The 20,969-nt window shown below is 41.6% G+C and overlaps 1 protein-coding gene across 1 annotated transcript; it reads right to left on the bottom strand.

The window, feature by feature from the left end:
- Positions 1-2,787: 2,787 nt before the first annotated feature.
- LOC112226493 (diencephalon/mesencephalon homeobox protein 1-A-like) lies at positions 2,788-11,175 on the bottom strand. Its single transcript, XM_024390850.2, has 5 exons — positions 10,972-11,175; positions 5,675-5,840; positions 5,349-5,527; positions 4,682-5,060; positions 2,788-4,387 (listed from the first exon to the last, which is right to left on the bottom strand). The coding sequence occupies exons 2-5, from the start codon at positions 5,826-5,828 to the stop codon at positions 3,963-3,965; spliced, it is 1,137 nt and encodes a 378-aa protein (XP_024246618.1). The 5' UTR covers positions 5,829-5,840; positions 10,972-11,175; the 3' UTR covers positions 2,788-3,962.
- Positions 11,176-20,969: the final 9,794 nt, after the last annotated feature.

Genomic DNA, 20,969 nt, shown 5'->3' on the forward strand with positions numbered 1-20,969 from the left:
TTAAATACATTTTTAAAAGGATTGGTAGTCTTCAAACGTTCAATACTTCAATGTTTAAAAGCCTGTTGAACATCAGAAGTGTGTGTGTGTCACTAAGCTCCCGGTGGTTTCCAGGAGCATTTTAATGTGTATCTGGGAAATGTGCTATTAGAGGGATTTCCCTGGGTTGACAGCTCGGAGAATATGTGGCGAAATTGCGATGCCAGTGGGCTAAAAGAATGTTGGAAACAGGATTCAAATCATATTCTGGCAGAGCCTGTCACACCTCAATGGGCCGGGTTTCTTACGGTGGCGCTTTTCATTCTTGGCTGGGTTAAAACCTTTTACCATGGAGGCGGGAGAGAAAAAACCTTGATTGAATGGTACACTGTGATATTTGTGCAGGAGGGCTCCAGACTAATTAAAATATCAGGGTGCATCTTTCCTCACAACGTTTTGGACATCTCTTGTCCTGAGAGTTCAGCAATCTGCAAGTTCAGCTGCATCTACACTTCAGTATGCCCACATTGTCAGGTTTATCTTTTGGGATTTGACCCTCCTTTCAGGTTCCAGATTCACATCTTTACCTAGTGAAGCAGTATTTGGCTAGATAAGGGTCATGTTCTTACTGATTTATCTCAACTAAATGATCTGGTGAGGTATACAGGAATAGAGGCTTATTCCAGCTCGATGGATGTCGGGGGATTTTGGGGGATTGGGAGGTAGGATATTAGAGAAGAGCACCTTATCCTGCATCAAGGCTCAACACGCTTGACCCGGCGGCATTACAATCTACGGTACATCAGTCCCCGTTGGGCCCTCAGGCACTGGTGTGTGTATCTGTGTGTCCCTACATTGATGTGTTTGGGGGTTGGATAAAGACCACTTGGTAGTGTTGTCATAGTTTGCTGATTCAAAATCATCCCAGGGGAAAATTGCTACCCGGAATAACAAGAAAATTCAGCTTTACATATCGAGAGGCATAGCTGTGTTTTAGCAAGGATGCCCTTTTAAATAGGACACCTACAATGTAATAACACACAGCAAGGTTGAGGAAAGTTGTTACATTCACATTAACACTATGCTAATCTGGGTTGTTGTCCCATGTATCCACTTTTGAGGAAGTGTTTATCCATAACAGATTGCATTTACACCGTTAGGGAGGATATATCTAACGAGGATAAATCAATTAGCAGTTGAACAATGTCACAGCCAGGCAATCAACATGCATTTTAGTAGGCAGAGCAAGGAGGCAGTTAACATGGTGTTGGTGGGGATTGCAGCGATCCTAACCTAGAACGCTATCAGAGGGGGGAAGGTGTGTGTGTGAGAGAGGAGGGGGGGTGGGAGTCTTGTGCATTTTGACAAACCACGCTGTTTAAGATATAATAGCAGCATAATCACCGCCCCAGGTCGCCATTCTTCAGGATAATAGGCTGCTTATTCATCGGGGATGGCTTATGTCCCCTGTGCTGGTTATTTCTCCTGATTACCTTCTTCTCTCTCTGACCTTTTCCTGTTTTATATATATATTTTCGGGGTAACACTTTCCTTGACACCCAGCGTCCTAACACATTATGACACAGTCATAACCATGTCATAATATGTCATAACAGCTGACCTAACTTGTCATAACCTGTTAATATATGGTCATAACATTCTCCTGACACATATATTTAGACCTGTTGTGACATATATTGTGTTATTTTATGACTGGTTATGGCACCTACATAAGAGTGTAAAACCCATAAAACCTAGCACACAAGGCAAAACATTCCATTACACCATAGCCTATGTGTCAACAGTATTTTTATGTTATATATTTTTATTTTATTTACCATATTCAATTATTATTGTAATTGCACACACATTGAGGTCAGACATGCACCTAGCCCAATGCTCTGCTGCTGATGACTGGGATGAATGCAGGAGCAGGTTTCAGGAGCAGGACAAGACACCCTCTTTTTGACTGACATGAGGGCATGTACATGATAGGCCTATCTGGCTTATATGATTATGATGGTCATAACAGTGTCATGAAGTCTATTTTCTACAAGAATTCATTACAACTGATTTTTTTTTAAAACAACTTTCAAACGGAAGGAAACTTCTTGGCAGGGAAAGAAACTCATTTGAATAAATGTGGGTTTTGACACTCTTATGTAGGTGTCATAACCAGCCGTAAAATAACGCAATATATGTCACAAGTGTAAATGTATGGGTCATGACAGTGTTATGACCATAATGACAGGTTATGACCGTGTCCTAACGTGTTGTGACATGTCAAGTAAAGTGTTACCATACTGTATTATTGCCTGTCTTTCCTTCTCGTTATCCCTGTCACCTTCCTTTCCCCCCTCGTTTCTCACATTCTCTTCCTCTAAGTCACCTTCCTTTCCCCCCTCGTTTCTCACATTCTCTTCCTCTAAGTCACCTTCCTTTCCCCCCTCGTTTCTCACATTCTCTTCCTCTAAGTCACCTTCCTTTCCCCCTCGTTTCTCACATTCTCTTCCTCTAAGTCACCTTCCTTTCCCCCCTCGTTTCTCACATTCTCTTCCTCTAAGTCACCTTCCTTTCCCCCCTCGTTTCTCACATTCTCTTCCTCTATAAGTGAATTCCCTTCGTCCACACTGCACTGCTTCCTCCCCTGGAAGAAGACTGGTGGTAAAATCCTTAGCTGTGGCTTTGTCATGTGAGAACAAGAACCGAGAGAAGGAAGCTACAGTATGTAAAGACCAGGCATGGCTTTATTTAGGATTTATTTTACAACATCACTTTTCAAACTTACATTGTTTTAAAGAGAGAAAATGATCATGCCTATGGTTTCCAGATTAGTCTCGCCACCATTTTAAATCTACCACGGGACCAGTTAGTATGACAGGCTGGAGAGAAACAGTAGAACTTTTACAATCACAGCCACAATGGAACTCATATGTAGACTACCAGACAGTATAGCTTCAGTAGTCCAGGGAACAGAAGGTATTGGAATGGCGTAAGCCGTTTAAATACTATTGTACAACTCTGACAACTATAGGAATTGCGTTTATGATCAATTAACAACATATGAACACCTTTACATTTGCCTTATCAGTAAACATTAATAGATAGACTTATTTTTCTTCTTAATTTACATATTACAATTATTTACATTATCGGAGTGGATGGACTTGATGGGATCCCAGCACAGAGAGAATCACAGGTGCATAATTGACTACAATTTAAAGATTGGCCACTCCTTAAAGTGCTTAAAGAGTACAACAGAAAGTACTGGAGACTACCCCCGCCCCCCAGCCCTAAAGGCTGTGTGCATGTTCATAATTGCATATGCTCCCCTCCCCTCTGCCCAGGGCAAAATGTAATTAAAAGCTTTGCACATTTAGTCACTGAAATTATTTTCTCATTACCAAGCCAGTCTCTGTACAACATGATTTAATACTGGGCATTAAACTGGTCAATTAGTCACTTCTAATTAGGATATTGAGGAGAACATGGCTTGAGTTTATATTTATGTATGTGCTTGCGTTTTTAGAATGTGCTATGTACCTACATGACCTAATTGAAATGGTAATGGCCCCACGGTACAAATAGTCTCTCAATGCCACCAATGCTGGCACAAATGTATTTTCCCCCTTGAAGACCCAAATTCCCTTAAAACTGCCTAAATTAATCTTTTATCTGTAAACATTACATTGCAAAGTCTTTATCACCAAGTGCAACACTAGACAGGTAAATACGTATGAAGTGTATTTGCTCTGCTTTAGAGATCCTGTGCAATCCCAGACGTTAGGCAACTGATAAAGCAAGAAGCAGGAGAGAACTCGGTCCAGGGTGATTTGCCATTTTGGTTTTCAAAACTCTGGCTACTCATGCCCCGAAACCATCTGCTGGAGAATATGGTTCCTGTAGGGCTATGGAGGTTACAGACAAGGGATGGGTGGGATGTAGTACCGATCTCCCAGCTAGGTCGCACTAAGATCCTGGGCTTAGTTAGGCAGCGTGTCCAGTCCCAGGGAGGCTGCATGCTGCTTGGCCCGCATCCGGAGGTTCTCGATGCTGGTGGTCTTGCTGTTTTGGCTGGGGAGCCCTCCGGAGGCCTGGAGCAGGGGACTGTTCCACACCTGCTGCGCTGCGTGGTGGGACAGGGACTGGTAGTAGGATTGGCAGGGCAGGGAGCCCAGCGGCGTCGGAGACATGTTGACATTCATGCCCAGGTAGGGCAGAGTTGGGGTGGTGCCCATGTCGAAGGAAGGGTAGAGTGCCATGTTGTTGGTGGCAGCCATGTGCTGGCGGAACTGCTCCTGCAGGCAGAAGAGGCTGAGCGGGGAGGAGGAGTAGGAGTGGCTCTGGGAGATCCCACCGCTGACACCACTGGAAGAGGGCGTCACAGACCGGGAGACCATAGGGGATTCTGGGTAAGGGGAAAAAGTATGAGTCAATAACATTAAACTAAGTTTTACTGGAGGGCAGGGAGGCAGACATATGTAGAACTAACAAAGAACCAGCAAAGCTGTTGTGCCACTTCTTCATTTGCCAGTATGACAAATGAACTGATGTTGGGCAACAATGTGAGCATTTCATATGTTTACTCTTTATTGACCATCCTAAAGGAATTCTCTGATTGACTTTCTGTTTTCTTATGGCCCCCCCCAGCTACAGTATATTAGAGCTGTACAAGTACCAGTCATAAAAGCTTGTCCTTTACCAGGTTTGGGGCTAAGTCGTTTGCAGGGTGGAGAGACGTTGCCGGGCGTCATCACCCTTTCACTCTTTAACTCCTCCCTCTGTGGGTTAGACTCCTCCTCCTTATCGGTGGCATTGTCCTCTGTGGCCGACTCGCTGCCTGACTGCTCCGCCGAGGTCACGTTCAACTCCACGCTAATTTCCGGCACCAACAGAAGGGGCGGACCCTCAACCTCCAAGGAGGAAGAGGATGGGGGGAGCTGGTTCTCTGGAGTGGTGGTGGTGGGAGCCTCCTCCTCGTCACCTCCCTCTAGGTTGGCCTCCTTCTGTTTCTGGAGCTGTTCCTTCTGCAGGCTACGCTGCTTCTTGCGGAATTTGGCCCGGCGGTTCTTGAACCACACCTGTTTGAAAGGTTGCCATATTGGGAGACAGTCAGAAGCATACTCAGTGTGCAAGAGATTAAGCCAAATGGTTGTGGATGTACATGTGTGTTACATTGGTGTAGGTATGCCTACTGTTTATCTTTAAGACAAGCCAAGAAGAATTGCAAATTACTAAAGTCTTTTTTTTTGCAATGTTTACCCAGTGGTAAATATATTTCATGAATTATAATTCAGGTACAATAACCAATATTGTTTGTGTTTCAATCTACAGGTACCATGCATTCGGAATGTTAATTAATTAGTTACCTGCACGCGGGCCTCGGGGAGGTTCGTGCACATGGCCAGGCGCTCGCGCATCACAACATCGGGGTAGTGGGTCTTCTGGAAGGTCTTCTCCAGTGCCTCGAGCTGCTGTGCTGTGAACGCGGTGCGACTCCGGCGCTGTTTGCGGTGCTGGGACCCGTAGCGAGCCTCCAGAATTATGTCTTGAAATGTGCAGCCGTTGGAAGAGAAGAAACACGGCAAGTTTAATTAATTGGATGGTACCCTATCCTATTGGGGGATATGTCAGAAAGTGATCATCAAAGGTGATGCCTAGTGTGTGTAAAAGTTTGTTTGTTGGACTAAATTACCAGCCAGTCTCTCCGCGAGGGTGAGCGCGTGTACAGAAGGTCGGTAGTCTGGCGCGTGTTGCGCCTGTTGCGCGGCCTGCTGGTGCAGGTTGTACATTGCGCTCAGGGAGTTCATCGCGTGAAGAGAGTAGCCGTTCACTCCATAGTGCTGCATGACGGCCACTACCTGTTGGAAAACAAGCATAGATCATGTTAGCATTTGCTTTAATGTTTCCATTTGGCTATCTGTCCGGAGAGTTTCATAGGCTATTGTTGCATGCGTAAACGTTCCCATTTTAGATACGCGCGTAATGAACGGTCTAAATTCACTGTTGGTTTAATGATCTGACAGTTTAGGATATTTTGTATGTTGTGTGTAGACAGTGGTGCACTTGCAGTTTATGCATATTGCAGTTCATAATTTGATCACCTCATATAAAGTTGCAGTTTTGCAGACCTTTGTGTTTATCTGTGCAACCAAGGTTGGTTCATCCTTGACAAACCATTACTTAATTTGTTCATGTTAAAGTTATCAGAGTCGTGTGGTGCTTGTAATAGCCAACGACGTGGTCATTTGAATCGCATACAGACGCATTTCATTTCGTTAAGGTAGACGTATTGCTCAAGGGCAGTACATTTTAATATCTGGACAAGAACGTTAACCATTAATATCCAATTATCGCTTGGTTCAAGCCATTAATTATACACAATGATTTGAATTGGGGTAGGGTGTAAGTATCACTCGTTGACGTAATAAAGCGTAACGGATGCCTTATGAAGGAATTGATTTGCTTACTTTTCCTGTGATCGCAGCAAAAGCGCAAATCCCCTTTGAAAGCGCCGCGTTGAGAGATCATTGCGTTGATGAAACGCTTTGGAGATGATATAACAAGATTTGTTCCACGCCGGGATGGCAACCTGAAATCACAGAGGTCTGGTGTGGCTCCGTTGGTAGAGCATGGCACATGCAATGCCAGGGTTGTGGGTTTTATTCCCACGGGGGACCAGTACATGCAAGTAAGAAAATGACTACTGTAAATCGCTCTGATTAATTAAGAGCGTCTGCTAAATGACGAAAATGTATTATATTGAACGGTAATGATAGGCTATTCTGTCAATACCAATGCTTTGGCTAGGCCTACTGAATTATCTCGTTCGGTTAGCCTATGAATTTTAGTAGCCACTTTAGTTCTTTTTAACTAGGCCTACTATTTGTTGGACCATGTTGGTTTATATTTAGGCTACGTTGTTAACCCGTGTTGCCTCCGCCTCCTTACGTGAAATTCGCTAATCGAAAACTTTTCGTGGCAGGTAGCCTAGAGTGTTGGGCCAATAACCGAAAGGTTGCTAGATCGAATCCCGAGCTGACAAGGTAAAAATCTGTCGTTCTGCCCCTGAACAGGCAGTTAACCCACTATTCCCCGGTAGGCCGTCATTGTAAATAAGAATGTGTTTTTAACTGACTTGCCTAGTTAAATAAAGGTTAGAAAATGTGTTTTATAATAAGTCTAATTAAAAGTATATCCTTCATTTTATTGGACAGAATAACTTTACAGCAAATGAATCAAAGCCTTCCCACTGGGCTCGCTGGTTTAATCAACGCTGTTTCCACGTCATTTCAATGAAATTATGTTGAACCAACGTGGAATATACGTTGAATTGACGTCTGTGGCCAGTGGGTTATATGTAGGTCTCCGAGGCAAAATATCTCATCCTGCATTTTTGTAGGTTATTATTTGCCCCTTTAAGATTTTCATAGATAAAATGGAATGCTTCAGGACACGATTAGATACATGTTAGTGTCGAGGTCTTTGAAAAGAAGAGACATCTTCGAGGCTCAAGCGGTTTTGATTATAACAGATAGAAAATATATAAATATTCCCATGCATGGCAGGTATCAGGAGATTTGGAAGCGGGAGAGGGTTCCTAAAGTCTTAAATTGCCTCACTATAACATTTTGACATGCGAGGCCTGAGATGTAGCCTCTAATGTTTTCATCTTCACTGGTGTCTGTGCTCCTTTAGGTCTATTTTCATTGGCCAGTTCAGGATGGGCGATACAGAATCCTCAGATCCTCAAAAAGTTCTACAGCTGCACCATCGTTGCATCACCACCTGGTATTGCAACAGCTCGGCATCCGACCACAAGGCGCTACAGAGGGTAGTGCGTATGGCCCAGTACATCACTGGGGCCAAGCTTCCTGCCATTCAGGACCTCTATAACAGGCGTCAGAGGAAGGCCCTAAAAATGGCTCAAGACTCCAGCCATTAGCCTCGTATTGTTATTTTATTGTGTTACTATTTTTTAACTTTAGTTCATTTAGTAAATATTTTCATAACTCTTATTCTTCTTAACTGCATTGTTGGTTAAGAGCTTGAAAGTAGGCATTTCACGGTAAGGTATACTGTTGTATTCGGCGCATGTGACAAATACGATTTGATTTGGGGAAGTTCACTATGGGTTACTGGGGGCAAAGAATATGTATAATATGAATGTTTTGATTTAAATTAAACCAAAAAGGGTATATGTCCATGCGTTATTCGGCTGATTGAAAATGTAGGTCGGCCTAATTCAAGTCATTCAAATAGTTAGTCGTTTTCGAAATATCATGGTGCTCAATTGCTCAGAAGATAAGCTTGAAATAAGAGCGCATTGAGACTCATATTTATTCTAGTCCATTTATACATATTAAATTGTACATAAGAATATTATACAACAGAATGAACTGCCTCAAGTCTTGCCCAAGGCTAAGGAGGCTGTGATAATTCAAATTCAGTCAATAATTTAATTTATCCACACGCAATTCAATTTTTTTTAGTGACGCTGCACTTAATGCAGTCTGTGATAAGGATCAAATTGATGTATTTAATTGAATATTAACTGTAATTGCTAACATGCTTGAGAAGTAAGCCTTTGCTTGAAGTTCATTGACTTCATTACCCTTGACAATACTTAATTCAATGTCACTTAATCCCTTAATGATGTTAATTTATGATATAGTAAGACCTTAAATGATATAGTTGTAACCTACACAACAATGTAATAGGCCTGGTAAACTGTTATTTTCTATTATTGTTATTTTATAATGTTAGGCCTATAGATATTATATTATGAATGATTTTGACAGTTGTATTATTACAACGTTTATTTCAATATTTGATTGCGTTCAAATAGAGATCTCTATTAGGCCAAAGCACCATCACTACAGAATGTATCTGTTTTTTATCATTGCGTTTTGCTTTTCATGTATTTTTGTTTATAATAATGTGTATTTGAATGTGGATGTGTAGTTTAATGTGTATATTGTTTTTTGATGTGCATTGTTGTGCTAAACAGGGCTCATCTGGAGGAAAGGAGACGTTGGTCTCAGCATTGACTCCGTAAAAATAAAATAAATAAAAATGTGTTTGAGTAACAATTCAATCAAATGAATGAATCAAACACTCCATCCAAATAAATAGGAATTTGCCATTTTCCCCCTTTTTGCATTATGAAACTTTTTGTAACAACTCCTAATCTGAGCAATAAAATCAGACCTATAACACCGTGAAGCTGCTGTCCATGTTCCGGGTGTGAATGAGGGAGCTGTGTGTGCATGAGGGAGCTGTGTGTATGAATGACGCCCGCAGTGCCTATTCCCAACCTATTACACTGCAGTGCCTGATGAATGTGATCACAGGGCAAGAGGGAATAGGTTAATTCGCCTGGACAGAAGGACGGTGCTTCGCTAAACATTTACTTTGGTCCCCCAAGTATTTGAGTTGAATGGGCCCGCTTTCCTCCCTCCCCTCTCTCTCGGTCTCTTATCCCATCGCCCCGCGGGGCAACGTTTTGGCTGAGATGTATGGCTTCTCCGTGGGTAAAATATGCATGTTGATCCCCATTTGGCTCCCCGTCTAATGGAAGTGCAAATAGGTTTCGACTGCGAGGCTCTCCATTTATCATCAACGCTGACACCGACGGACATACAGTGCGGTTCAACAGCGTGCGCGCGTGTGTGTGCGTCCATGTGCACGTGCATGAGTAGAGCGAAAGAGAACGAGGCTACTTACTCATACTAATTCTTATTTTGTACTTTCACGGTTTTCATGGATTTTATTGTTATTGATATTTGTACTGTTATGATAGGCCTACCATATTTACCACACAAGCTTACTTATTCTGTCTAGCTGCCATTGTTGTCTATTCATATGCCTATCGCATCTCCCGGCTGCATGTTTTTGAGTGCCCCAGGCAGCACTGTTCAAAGCTTCGGTTATTAAAACAGCATTATGAAGATTGGCATGTACATTGCATCCCTTTGATCTGACTAAATGAGGAAAAATGTTATTGTTAAAACCCCTTCGGCCGGAGGTGTATAGCAAGCGACAATCTGCCCTTTGGGGTGTCAGAGTCATATTTTGTATTCCAGACTGTTCATATCCGCGAGAAAAGTGTTTGATTAGCGAATTTCACGTGAGGAGGCGGAGGCAACACGGGTTAACAACGTAGCCTTAACCACTAGTCCTGACAAACTATTAGTTCATTTACAATTAGTTTAAACAATTTAATTGCAATTTCATATGGACACAATGGCATGGGTCTGTGCAATTTGTGTTGTTTTTTGTATTTGACTTATTTGATATTGTTTTTGATTTTATAGTTCCATGAAATGGTATATGCAGAGCTTCCTTTAAAAAGAGACACCAGTCTCAATGGCGACTCCCTGCTAAACGAAAGATAAAACAAAACGTACCTTTGTTTAATCTGAACCTATAGATCTGAGGGTTGAAAATGTACTTTAATATCCTGAATGTTAATAATTATGAAAGGGAAATGACATGAAATGTAGCTGTTATGCCTATATCAGTTACAATACCAGGCCATGAAATCCTCATGCGCTCAACAAATTCTTGCGTCATAATTCCCAGTATATCTACATATTAATTTGATTTATTTTTTAATATACCATTTTTTTGCTAGATCTCCCATTCATTTTTGGATGTCCTCATTTTAATTCTACAAAATGTACTTGAATCTTTACCAATTGAATAGGCCTACTTTATCACTTATGTCAAGGTCTTGCCTTCACATCTGCAGCCAAAACATAATTTTACTGTGCTCGCTATACTGTAAATGCTTGCTCGATATTTGATCGAAAACGTCTTGTAAAACATCATATCATATCGTGCAATTACCATTAGGTTTATTATACGCTTAAAGTGTGCACCAATAATGTAAATATTGTTCCACCACATGTGTATCAACACTGTTGTAACCAACCTGTCAATGCTGTTAACAAGTGGACCCAGTCCCAGAGATGTCCTAAAAGTTCTTACCTCTTGCTTAGTCAGCCGAGTTGTCTTTGGATGTTGTGCTGCTTGGAAGTGTATCCCGATTCTGAAGTGATTTTCTTAAGATTCGTATTATTGCTATGGCTCCTTGTTAATAATGTCCACCTTTCTCGTGCTCTTCATGCGATTGGGAACGAACGACTACAAGTCCATATAGTTCTGTGTGAAACGCGTGCTCTGCTACTTTACGCGTGTCTGAATCCTGTGCGTCTCGCGCTAAACATTGGAGGCTGCCATCTACTGGGCCATGAGCTGAAGAGGGATTTTAAAGCGTGCTCTGTGAGGTCATGTTAGCTTTCTAGTGGCCCTTGAAGCTGTCAATCAAATAAAGAGGCTCATTCTCCACCATTAGTAGCGGACGTTTGGCCAATGACCATACCTATATTCGAAATCATCAACTTCAGAGCATAATGTCTGCGGATTCCCATATGCAATCAACATGTATTTGTTTCGCATTTGCGTTTGAATTGATAAACATTCAGTCAATTCATGGATTAAGAAGAGTGTCAACTCCTTTAAATTCTGGAAAGCAAGACGTAAAAAGAAGTATACTTCGATTTTTCTTGCCTTTGAGGGATATTGGATCAGTGAATTGAGTAGCCCCTAATTGGGAGATGGATGACATTTCCAGAATTTAAACGCTGTTCAATTATCTTTAAAAATATAAAACAATATTCAATATTTATTTTCTAATATTTTTGATAATTTATAATAATGAATTGTATTGATTTATAAATTGACAAAGGAGCCTGTTTTAACTTCAGTGTGGTAACGTCAGTGTTTCCTATGACCAGTGACAGACATTGTGGTTGCAGGGTCTAACATTATTTTGTGTTTTTTTAAATCAAATATTTCTGAATGTATGTTTTGTGAGAAATGAAATGTATATTCCTCAGAATACTTTGGCATTAGTGATGTACATGGATCTCTTTGGGTTTTGGAAAACTTCATACGATTTGGGGTTTTGGAAAACGTCATACGTTGGTTTTATTTCCATTTCGGCTTTCCTCATGCCATTGGAGGAGAGAGCGCGGTGCAAAGACTTTTGGAGAGATTGCTAATAGATGCCAGGCTAGTGCCTTTAGAATCTCACCCGGCCTTGAAGGATTTGGGCTAGGATAGGGAAGACAAGACGCCATCTCAGCCTCCAAAAACCCCTGTCTTCAAATGACTGCGGGTAAGAGGATTAAAACAATAATGCCCTCCTCTTCTTGAAGGGGTCGTAGAGAAGATCTCTTCTCCCGGAGCAAAACCGTTTAGGTGGGAATTAAGGGCAGCATAAAGTAGCCTTTTAACGTAATTCTTGCCAATTTTATAAAATATTCTTTGGGAAAGCGGGCCAGGGACAAAATCCTAACCGGAGTTTTATCTCTGACCATGTTTCTCATCCACATAAATTTGAATTGCAAACAAAATATCCTATGGAATAGAGAATATTGCATTTTCACCCTCTATATAACACATGCCCCCTTTGAAATATGTATGGCACTCAAATGCATGAATATGTATGGACTAGTATAGTATAGACTGTTCTGCAACTGTCTTTGGGAAACATACTTCTGTCCGAGAGAGAGAGCGAGTGTGTGTGTGTGTGTGTGTGTGTGTGTGTGTGTGTGTGTGTGTGTGTGTGTGTGTGTGTGTGTGTGTGTGTGTGTGTGTGTGTGTGTGTGTGTGTGTGTGTGTGTGTGTGTGTGTGTGTGTGTGTGTGTGTGTGTGTGTGTGTGTGTGTGAGAGAGAGAGAGAGAGAGAGAGAGAGAGTGAGAGAGAGAGAGAGAGAGAGAGAGAAAGAGAGAGAGAGAGAGAGAGAGAGAGAGAGAGAGAGAGAGAGAGAGAGAGAGAGAGAGAGAGAGAGAGAGAGAGAGAGAAAGAGAGAGAGAGAGAAAGAGAGAGAGAGAGAGAGAGAGAGAGAGAGAGAGAGAGAGAGAGAGAGAGAGAGAGAGAGAGAGAGAGAGAGGTATTTTGCAGGTACCCAAAGACGGGTAGACATTACGCACGAATTACACACTGTAAACAATGTTATACAATTACTATTCCAATTGAGGCACTGCTGTCAGTATCTGCAGTCTGAAACTAAACCACATGAAATATGATTTTGCATGGGATGAATCCTAATGCGTTTTTTTGTTTTTCTATATGAAAGTTAGAGAAACTGGTAGCAATAGCACATTTGTGCAGTAAACAGGATTACGATTTTCCAAGAAAATAAGGATATAACGTAGTTTTTACACATGATCTTTAGACATTAGGTAATATAAGGGTTACCTATTGTCTATATTCAAATTAGGTGGTATAGGTCTATTGTTGCTCCTTATGGTCCAAATACAGAATTCTGATTCTGAAGTTGCACGCTTAGAAGTTGGTCCTCATCTTTGCTTTAAATTAGGCTGTTTTGGGGTTCAATTATGTGCTCGGGTTTGTACAACTGTCAAAGTGAAGCTTTTGACTATTTACTTAGTTAACTAAATGATGCATAGGCTACTTGGCTAAATGAGCGTGATTGAAATTAATATAATTCCAACGTTATAACATTCAATCACCACAACAATAATCATATTTTTTATTTATGTTTTTACCAGTATTAATAATAATAATTATTATTATTCTTATACTTATTATGCTATGTCTTTGTGTATATCTGCAGACATATCGTCCATACATAGACTATTACAGTTATGGTGTAGTCATTTCAACTGTAAAAAGTTTGGCTAAACTGTCAATCTGCCCCGCAAACAAACTCTTGTCCCTCTCTGGTTTCTGTTGCCTTCGTCTATCACTCGGTTTCTTCTTGAGGTCTGAGAAAGAAAGAGGATTAACTTGTGAACCAATGGAAATAAGAACTTAAACGGGAGGTAAATCTGGGCAGTGTCTCTTTGTGAGGACCGTTTCTAAAGCAATTAAAGCGAGAACGCGTTCTTCTCAGCGCCTCTTCTCCAAAGCTGCTTTGCGCTGGGCTTAGTGCGACTACTGTCCGGCGCATCTGAAAGGTTTAAACGCCCAAGTGTCACAAGAGCTTCCCAATAAGAATACCTCTCGAGCCCTGCCAAGTGTCCTCACCTCTCCGAATTATGACCCCACGGTCCTGGGACTGGAGCTATCCCAAGGTCCATCCTGGGTTTTTGGCGGCTTGTCACTTGTTATTTTAGACCCTTGAGTTTACGATTGATCTTACTCTCGCCTTTACATCATGCAAATCATTGTGATGTGAGTTGCTTTTAGACCTAATCGTCTATACATGTATTAATTGCCTATGTCCTGTTCATTGATCTCCATATTATGTCTAGTCATGTGAGTGTTTCGCCAATTGAAAACATTTATGTTATATGATGGCAGCCTATAAAACGTTGATAATGGCGCGGTTATGGCGGTTATGGGAACTTTATTTCCATTTTGGATGATTGCCTGCAATTCTATTTACATGAAAACGAATGAAATAGTAGGCTACTTTTTTTGTGTGGGGGGGGGGGACAGAAGAGGGAAAAATGTATTACTGACAGTGAATACTGCTCGCTAATAGCTAATTAATAGTCCTAATGGTGTTTCTGCAACTTCATGAATACATTAGGCCTGCAATCCAGCCAGCGTTAGCCTCCGCGGCTCCATTCAAGGGTATTTCAGCATCTGTTCATCCCATGGCAATTAATCATTTTGATGTGTAGTTTAGAATCGACTACTTCCAAGAGACCTTTTTTTGACAAGAATAACAAAGCAATTTGCCAGGAGCTATCTCTTAGACACGTTATTAGCAAACCATCTTAACCCCATGTATTTACTCCCTTATTTCCCTAATTAGATACCTGCGTTAAAGAACACCTCCATTTTTCGTTTTATGGTCAACACCACTCCTCCGAATCCTGGTGATATCCTTTTATTGGCGACAAGATCTCAGGATCTCCTCAGCAAATCCCACACTGAAAGTTTCCAACCTGTCAGTTCTCTCTAAAAGCTGTATAATTCCCGTCTTTCACTCTCCACTCAATCCCTTTCTCTTTTTTCTCACCCTCCCTTATTTTCACCCTTGTCTCTCTATCCTTCTGTCTCACCCCTTTCTCTACCCTCGGTTCTTTCTATTTGTACCTTTTACCCCATTTTTTCTCTCTCTCTTATTTCTTCTCACCCTCTCCTTCTTCTCTCGCCCCCCCCTCTCTCTCTCTCTCTCTCTCTCTCTCTCTTTCTCTCTGTCTGTCTGTCTGTCTGTCTGTCTGTCTGTCTGTCTGTCTGTCTGTCTGTCTGTCTGTCTGTCTGTCTGTCTGTCTGTCTGTCTCTCTGTCTGTCTGTCTGTCTGTCTGTCTGTCTGTCTGTCTGTCTGTCTGTCTGTCTGTCTGTCTGTCTGTCTGTCTGTCTGTCTCTGTCTGTCTGTCTGTCTGTCTGTCTGTCTCTCTCTCTCTCTCTCTCTCTCTCTGTCTGTCTGTCTGTCTGTCTGTCTGTCTGTCTGTCTGTCTGTCTGTCTGTCTGTCTGTCTGTCTGTCTGTCTGTCTGTCTGTCTGTCTGTCTGTCTGTCTGTCTGTCTGTCTGTCTGTCTGTCTGTCTGTCTGTCTGTCTGTCTGTCTGTCTGTCTCTCTCTCTCTCTCTCTCTCTCTCTCTGTGTCTGTCTCTCTCTCTCTCTGGCCCGGATCCCTCAGCACAAGGGGCCCCATTGTAAAATCCTAATCCAGAGGCAACACAGCTTTAGCAACATGGAGGGATAAAAGGCCCATCAAGCCCACAACTTTATGGGGGCAAATCTCTTCCTAATCCCTCCCTTTATCTAAACAAAAGCCCCTCTGCCATAATCCACCTTCTCTTCGAAAAAAGAAAAGGGGCAAAAATAGAGGAGTGAAAAAATCTCACACACTCTGGGGTTGAACAGGGAGCTAAGACCCAAAGGAATGAATTTCCTGGAGAAACTAACCATTACTGACAAGCTTTTGTCATCAGTTATGAAATTGCCCCCTGGTAACCACAAAATAAAGTTATTGCATGCTTATTGTCATTTATGGTTTGCATTGCACTTGAGAGATGGTTGCATTTTTCTGTATCAGGTTATATAGGCACTAAAATGAGCCTGGCTCTCCCACAGGGTCAAGAAAGCTGTTTCCAGTATGTACTCACAGCCTGGGTATGTCATTTTGAGTCAACATTATTTTTGACACAAAGTGTGCGAGGCGTTACGAGTTTGAATGACATGGGTTCCTATGCACTGTCACAACAAAAAGGGCCTCCCTGTTAGTGTTAAAAGTATTCACTTCAGAGTCACCAACGGTGTTGCAAATGTCAGAAATATCTAGTCAATGTTAAACAATGGTTTCTTTTTAGGTCATATCAGCTGCTGTAGCCTTATACTCACAGCTTGTTTTATAGAATGAGAGGGCTCAGTACGGAGGATGATTGGAGAGCCCAGGACTCAACCTCATCACTGACTGGGTGATTAGTACTGAATCAGCAGCTTATAATGGGAAGGCCAGAAGGGAGGAGAAGTGGTGGTGGTGGGCTACAGGGTGGGAATACCAGCATCCCCAGACAGAGCACCTATTCATTTGTGGCCTCCCATGTAAAGTAATGTATCCATTTTGAGCAGCCAACTGCAGTACTGAGGGTTTATGTTATTGGGTTGGATAGAAACGGTATGTTCTGACCAGTGCAGAAAGAGTTGAACCTACAACAGCCTTTTAGAGCCAATTATAACATATCAGTAAATATAAGATTATGCATATTTATTTAGTACCCATCTGGGGGCTTAATTAGACCAGGTTCTGTTACATACCTTTAGCCCAATAACAGACAGTGGATGAATTGACATTGTGAGCTCCCTGATCTACCATATGTCCCATTGTCTAACGTCAGATAGCGTGACATCCGTCTGCACTGATGGCTCCTGGCAACTGCGTTAGAATGATGCCATCTGATAGAAGACAATGCCATATATCCACCCTATATATATGTTTGGGCTACCAAGTGGCGCAGGGGTCTAAGGCACTGCATCTCAGCGATAAAGGCATTACTACAGACCTTGGTTCAATTCCAGGCTGTATCACAACTGCCCGTGATTGGGAGTCCCATAGGGTGGCACACAATTGACCCAGCATCACCCGGGTTAGGGTTTGGCCTGGGATAGACCATCATTGTAAATAAAAATGTGTTCTTAAACTGACTTGCCTGGTTAAATAAATAAATAAATAGGGAATTAATGCTAGGTCTGCCCTCATCCCCACTCTGTTAATATGCATAGCCAGATAAGGCTGTGATCTTAATTTGTCCAAAATTCCTCCCCCATTTAAAGGGATGGGTTCAGTATAAGGGCCAATCTGCCTGACGATGACAAAGCCCTCTGCTCCCCTGAGGCAAAATCCCTCCCTGTCGATCGCCTAAAACATATGTCTTTACTTTCCCAAATCCCTTTGTATCTGCTCCTCTTTGGAATATCAACCCGTAATCTGGGTTAGAGAATGGAAGCTCGTGTGGGGAGGGTTTAGTGAGGGCTGTGGAGGATAGGGTGTCGTCTAGTTGGTATTACCTGTTGCACTAGATTGTGAGGCAATTTAGGCAAGGGACTGATCATTCTGCACTGGGAATGTAGGCTTAGTTTTTTTTTAAACTGTATTTAACCAGGTAGGCTAGATATCTTGAAGTATATCTAGCAAGAATATCAACATGAAAATATACAATAATTGTCATAGTGCTGAATAGACCATTTCTGTGTATTGTACTTGATGCAACTTTCATACGTAGCAAAGTGTGTTTTGTTTTGACTAGTATCTTATACAGATAAAACAAACACTGAGATGTTTCATCTGGGACTCCTGTGTTCATACTGTTCAGCCCACCTGTTGTTCACACTATTCATCACTCTGGTTATGACCTAAATACAGGTAGTCACAGTCACAGTGCATCCATTTGGTTAAAACCTCAGATTGCAGTTGATTTGGCTAAACTGTCAGCTTTAAAATTATATTGAGGAATACATCTGACGAAAGCTTGCAAGGTAAAAATACACTTGACAATGGGACATTTCAGCAGACCTTTAGCAGCGTTGTACGTTTATAGAAGAGTTACATTTAGAAGCTTTCTCTGTGATGCCTTCATTAACAGTCAGACAATTTACCGTCTCCCTTTGCCTCTCTTCCCACTTAAACAGAGCTAACGCTAAGCTAATGAAGCGAGAAGCGAGGACAATTTAGCCATTAGAGCCAATTAAGCCAATCCAATGCAATCCAACTCTTAGGGAGATGTTGAGAAGAGTCACAATGGCATAATCAACCACCCAACCAGACTGGTGGATAAGTAATTACTTTTCCCCCTTAGCGGTAAAGTGTTAATACTTCTGTCATTTTGGCTCATCAAATCACTGCTTCTCGCCACACAGGGATTAAACCTGGCCTTAGGAGCAAATGTTTCCCAGTGAGGCTGCCTGATGCTCTGCATCGCCACAATAAGTACAAATCCTCTTCTTCACAGCGTATTATGGGAATGAACATAAGGGATTGGGTTATTGTTGTCCTATAATCTGGGTTTAAACTCCTTGTTTTACAAATGGCCCTTTTAAAAGCTATTTGCTTTGTATCGAATAAAAACCTCATCCTGTGTTAACCTACTGTCTCGTCGTTTTCTGGATTGTGGCTTTCGATTCTTATTTCATTCATTGTGTTTTAGACACCATGGCCTGATATGCGACTCGTAAGACTGTCGTAGCTGTGTTACGGGTGTGCTATGACAGTGGTCAGGCCAGACTCTGTAAAGGCTTGCTTCAGAAGCTAGAGTTACAAGGTTTTGGCACCGATCCTGAAGAATTTGTAGTGGTCGCAGAATAGTGGATAGTACAGAACTTGACATGCAATCCAAATAGCACAGTATCCAAGATATTATAATTCTCAAACGCCTTTTATAGTAATTTGATTTTATTTAGCCTTTATTTAACTAGGCAAGTCAGTTAAGAATAAATTCTTATTTATATACAGTACCAGTCAAAAATTTGGACACACCTACTCATTCAAGGGGGTTTCTTTATTTGTACTATTTTCTACAATGTAGAATAATAGTGAAGACATCAAAACTATGAAATAACACATATGGAATCATGTAGTAACCAAAAAAGTATTAAACAAATCAAAATATATTTCATATTTGAGATAGCCACCCTCAACCAGCTTCATGAGGTAGTCACCTGGAATGCATTTCAATTAACAGGTGTACCTTGTTAAAAGTGAATTTGTGGAATTTATTTCCTTCTTAATGCATTTGAGCCAATCAGTTGTGTTGTAGGGGTGGTATACAGAAGATTACCCTATTTGGTAAAAGACAAAGTCCATATTATGGCAAGAACAACTCAAATAAGCAAAGAGAAACGACAGTCCATCTTTACTTTAAGACATGAAGGCCAGTCAATCAGGAACATTTTGTCAAGTGCATTCGCAAAAACCATCAAGCGCTATGAGGAACCTGGCTCTCATGAAGACTGCCACAGGAAAGGAAGACCCAGAGTTACCTCTGCTGGAGAGGATGAATTCATTAGAGTTAACTGCACCTCAGATTGCAGCCTAAATAAATGCTTCACCAGAGTTCAAGTAACAGACACATCTCAACATCAACTGTTCAGAGGAGACTGTGTAAATCAGGCCTTCATGGTCGAATTGCTGCAAAGAAACCACTACTTAAAGACACCAATAAGAATAATTGACTTGCTTGGGCCAAGAAACACAAGCAATGGACATTAGACCAGTGGAAATCTGTCCTTTGGTCTGATGAGTCCAAATGAGAGATTTTTGGTTCCAACCGCCGTGTCTTTGTGAGACACAGAGTAGGTGAACGGATGATCTCTGCATGTGTGTTTCCCACTGTGAAGCATGGAGAAGGAGGTGTGGAAGTGCTTTGCTGGTGGCACTGTCTGTGATTTATTTAGAATTCAAGGCATACTTAACCAGCAAGGCTACCACAGCATTCGGCAGCGATACGTCTTCCTATCTGGTTTGCTATTAGTGAGACATTTGTTATTCAACAGGACAATGACCCGAAACACAACTCCAGGCTGTGTAAGGGCTATTTGACCAAGAAGGAGAGTGATGGTGCTGCATCAAATGTTCTGGCCTCCAGAATCAGCCGAAGTCAAACCAATTGAGATGGTTTTGGATGAGTTGGACTGCAGATTGAAGGAGAAGCAGACAACAAGTGCTCAGCATATGTGGGAATGCCTTCAAACTGTTGGAAAATCATTCTTCATGAAGCTGGTTGAGAGAATGCCAAGATTGTGCAAAGCTGTCATCAAGGCAAAGGGTGGCTACTTTGAAGAATCTCAAATTTAAAATACATTTAGATTTGTTTAATACTTTTTTGGTTACTACATGATTCCATATGTGCTATTTCATAGTTTTGATGTTCTCACTATAATTCTACAATGTAGAAAGTAGTAAAAATATAGAAAAACCCTTAAATTAGTTGGTGTGTCCAAACTTTTGACTGGTACTGTATGACCTTGCCCTCAAAGGCTGAGGGTAATATTCTGCTTCAGAAGTAGGTTCTTTGTAAAAATAAAGTATGCACTATATTCTAACGCTCTAATCGCCTGGCTACCTGCCACCCTATTAGCTGAGCAGGTACCTGGAAAAGGCCACCTGGAGCTGGTGAGATTTAGCAAAAGAACCCAAAATAAGGAACTCGGGGGACCAAATTTCAAAGATACAGGTTAAAAGTTCCTCAGAACCTTAACCTATCTGTTGAGCCCAATTGCATCCATTGATTGTTTTTGTTTAGCAGTGGTGCTTTTCCTCCTAGAGCTATTGATGCAGACTTCTGCCATATTGTGGTAATCAAGATCTTTTGAAACCCTATCAAGCCAAAGAAAGTCTTTATCAGTTTCCCATTAGGGTAAATTATGTTAAGAGATTGACCGGCCCAAGAGTTCCCATAGAACATTGAAATCTGACTGATAAAAGAACTAAGCAACAGTGACTGGTAGTGTTACGTCTCTCGTCGGAAAGCATGGACCAAATCGCAGCGTGATAAATGTTCATGAT

This window comes from Oncorhynchus tshawytscha, linkage group LG28 (assembly GCF_018296145.1).
Source record: "Oncorhynchus tshawytscha isolate Ot180627B linkage group LG28, Otsh_v2.0, whole genome shotgun sequence".
NCBI lineage: Eukaryota > Metazoa > Chordata > Actinopteri > Salmoniformes > Salmonidae > Oncorhynchus > Oncorhynchus tshawytscha.

Bases quoted from the DNA above. Each gene is read 5' to 3' on its own strand.
- LOC112226493 (XM_024390850.2), bottom strand. From the start codon at position 5,828: ATGCAGCACTATGGAGTGAACGGCTACTCTCTTCACGCGATGAACTCC. The intron at 5,528-5,674 runs GTAATTTAGTCC...GCACATTTCAAG, and splicing joins CCTCGCGGAGAGACTGGCTG to ACATAATTCTGGAGGCTCGC. The intron at 4,388-4,681 runs GTAAAGGACAAG...CCCCTTACCCAG, and splicing joins ACGACTTAGCCCCAAACCTG to AATCCCCTATGGTCTCCCGG.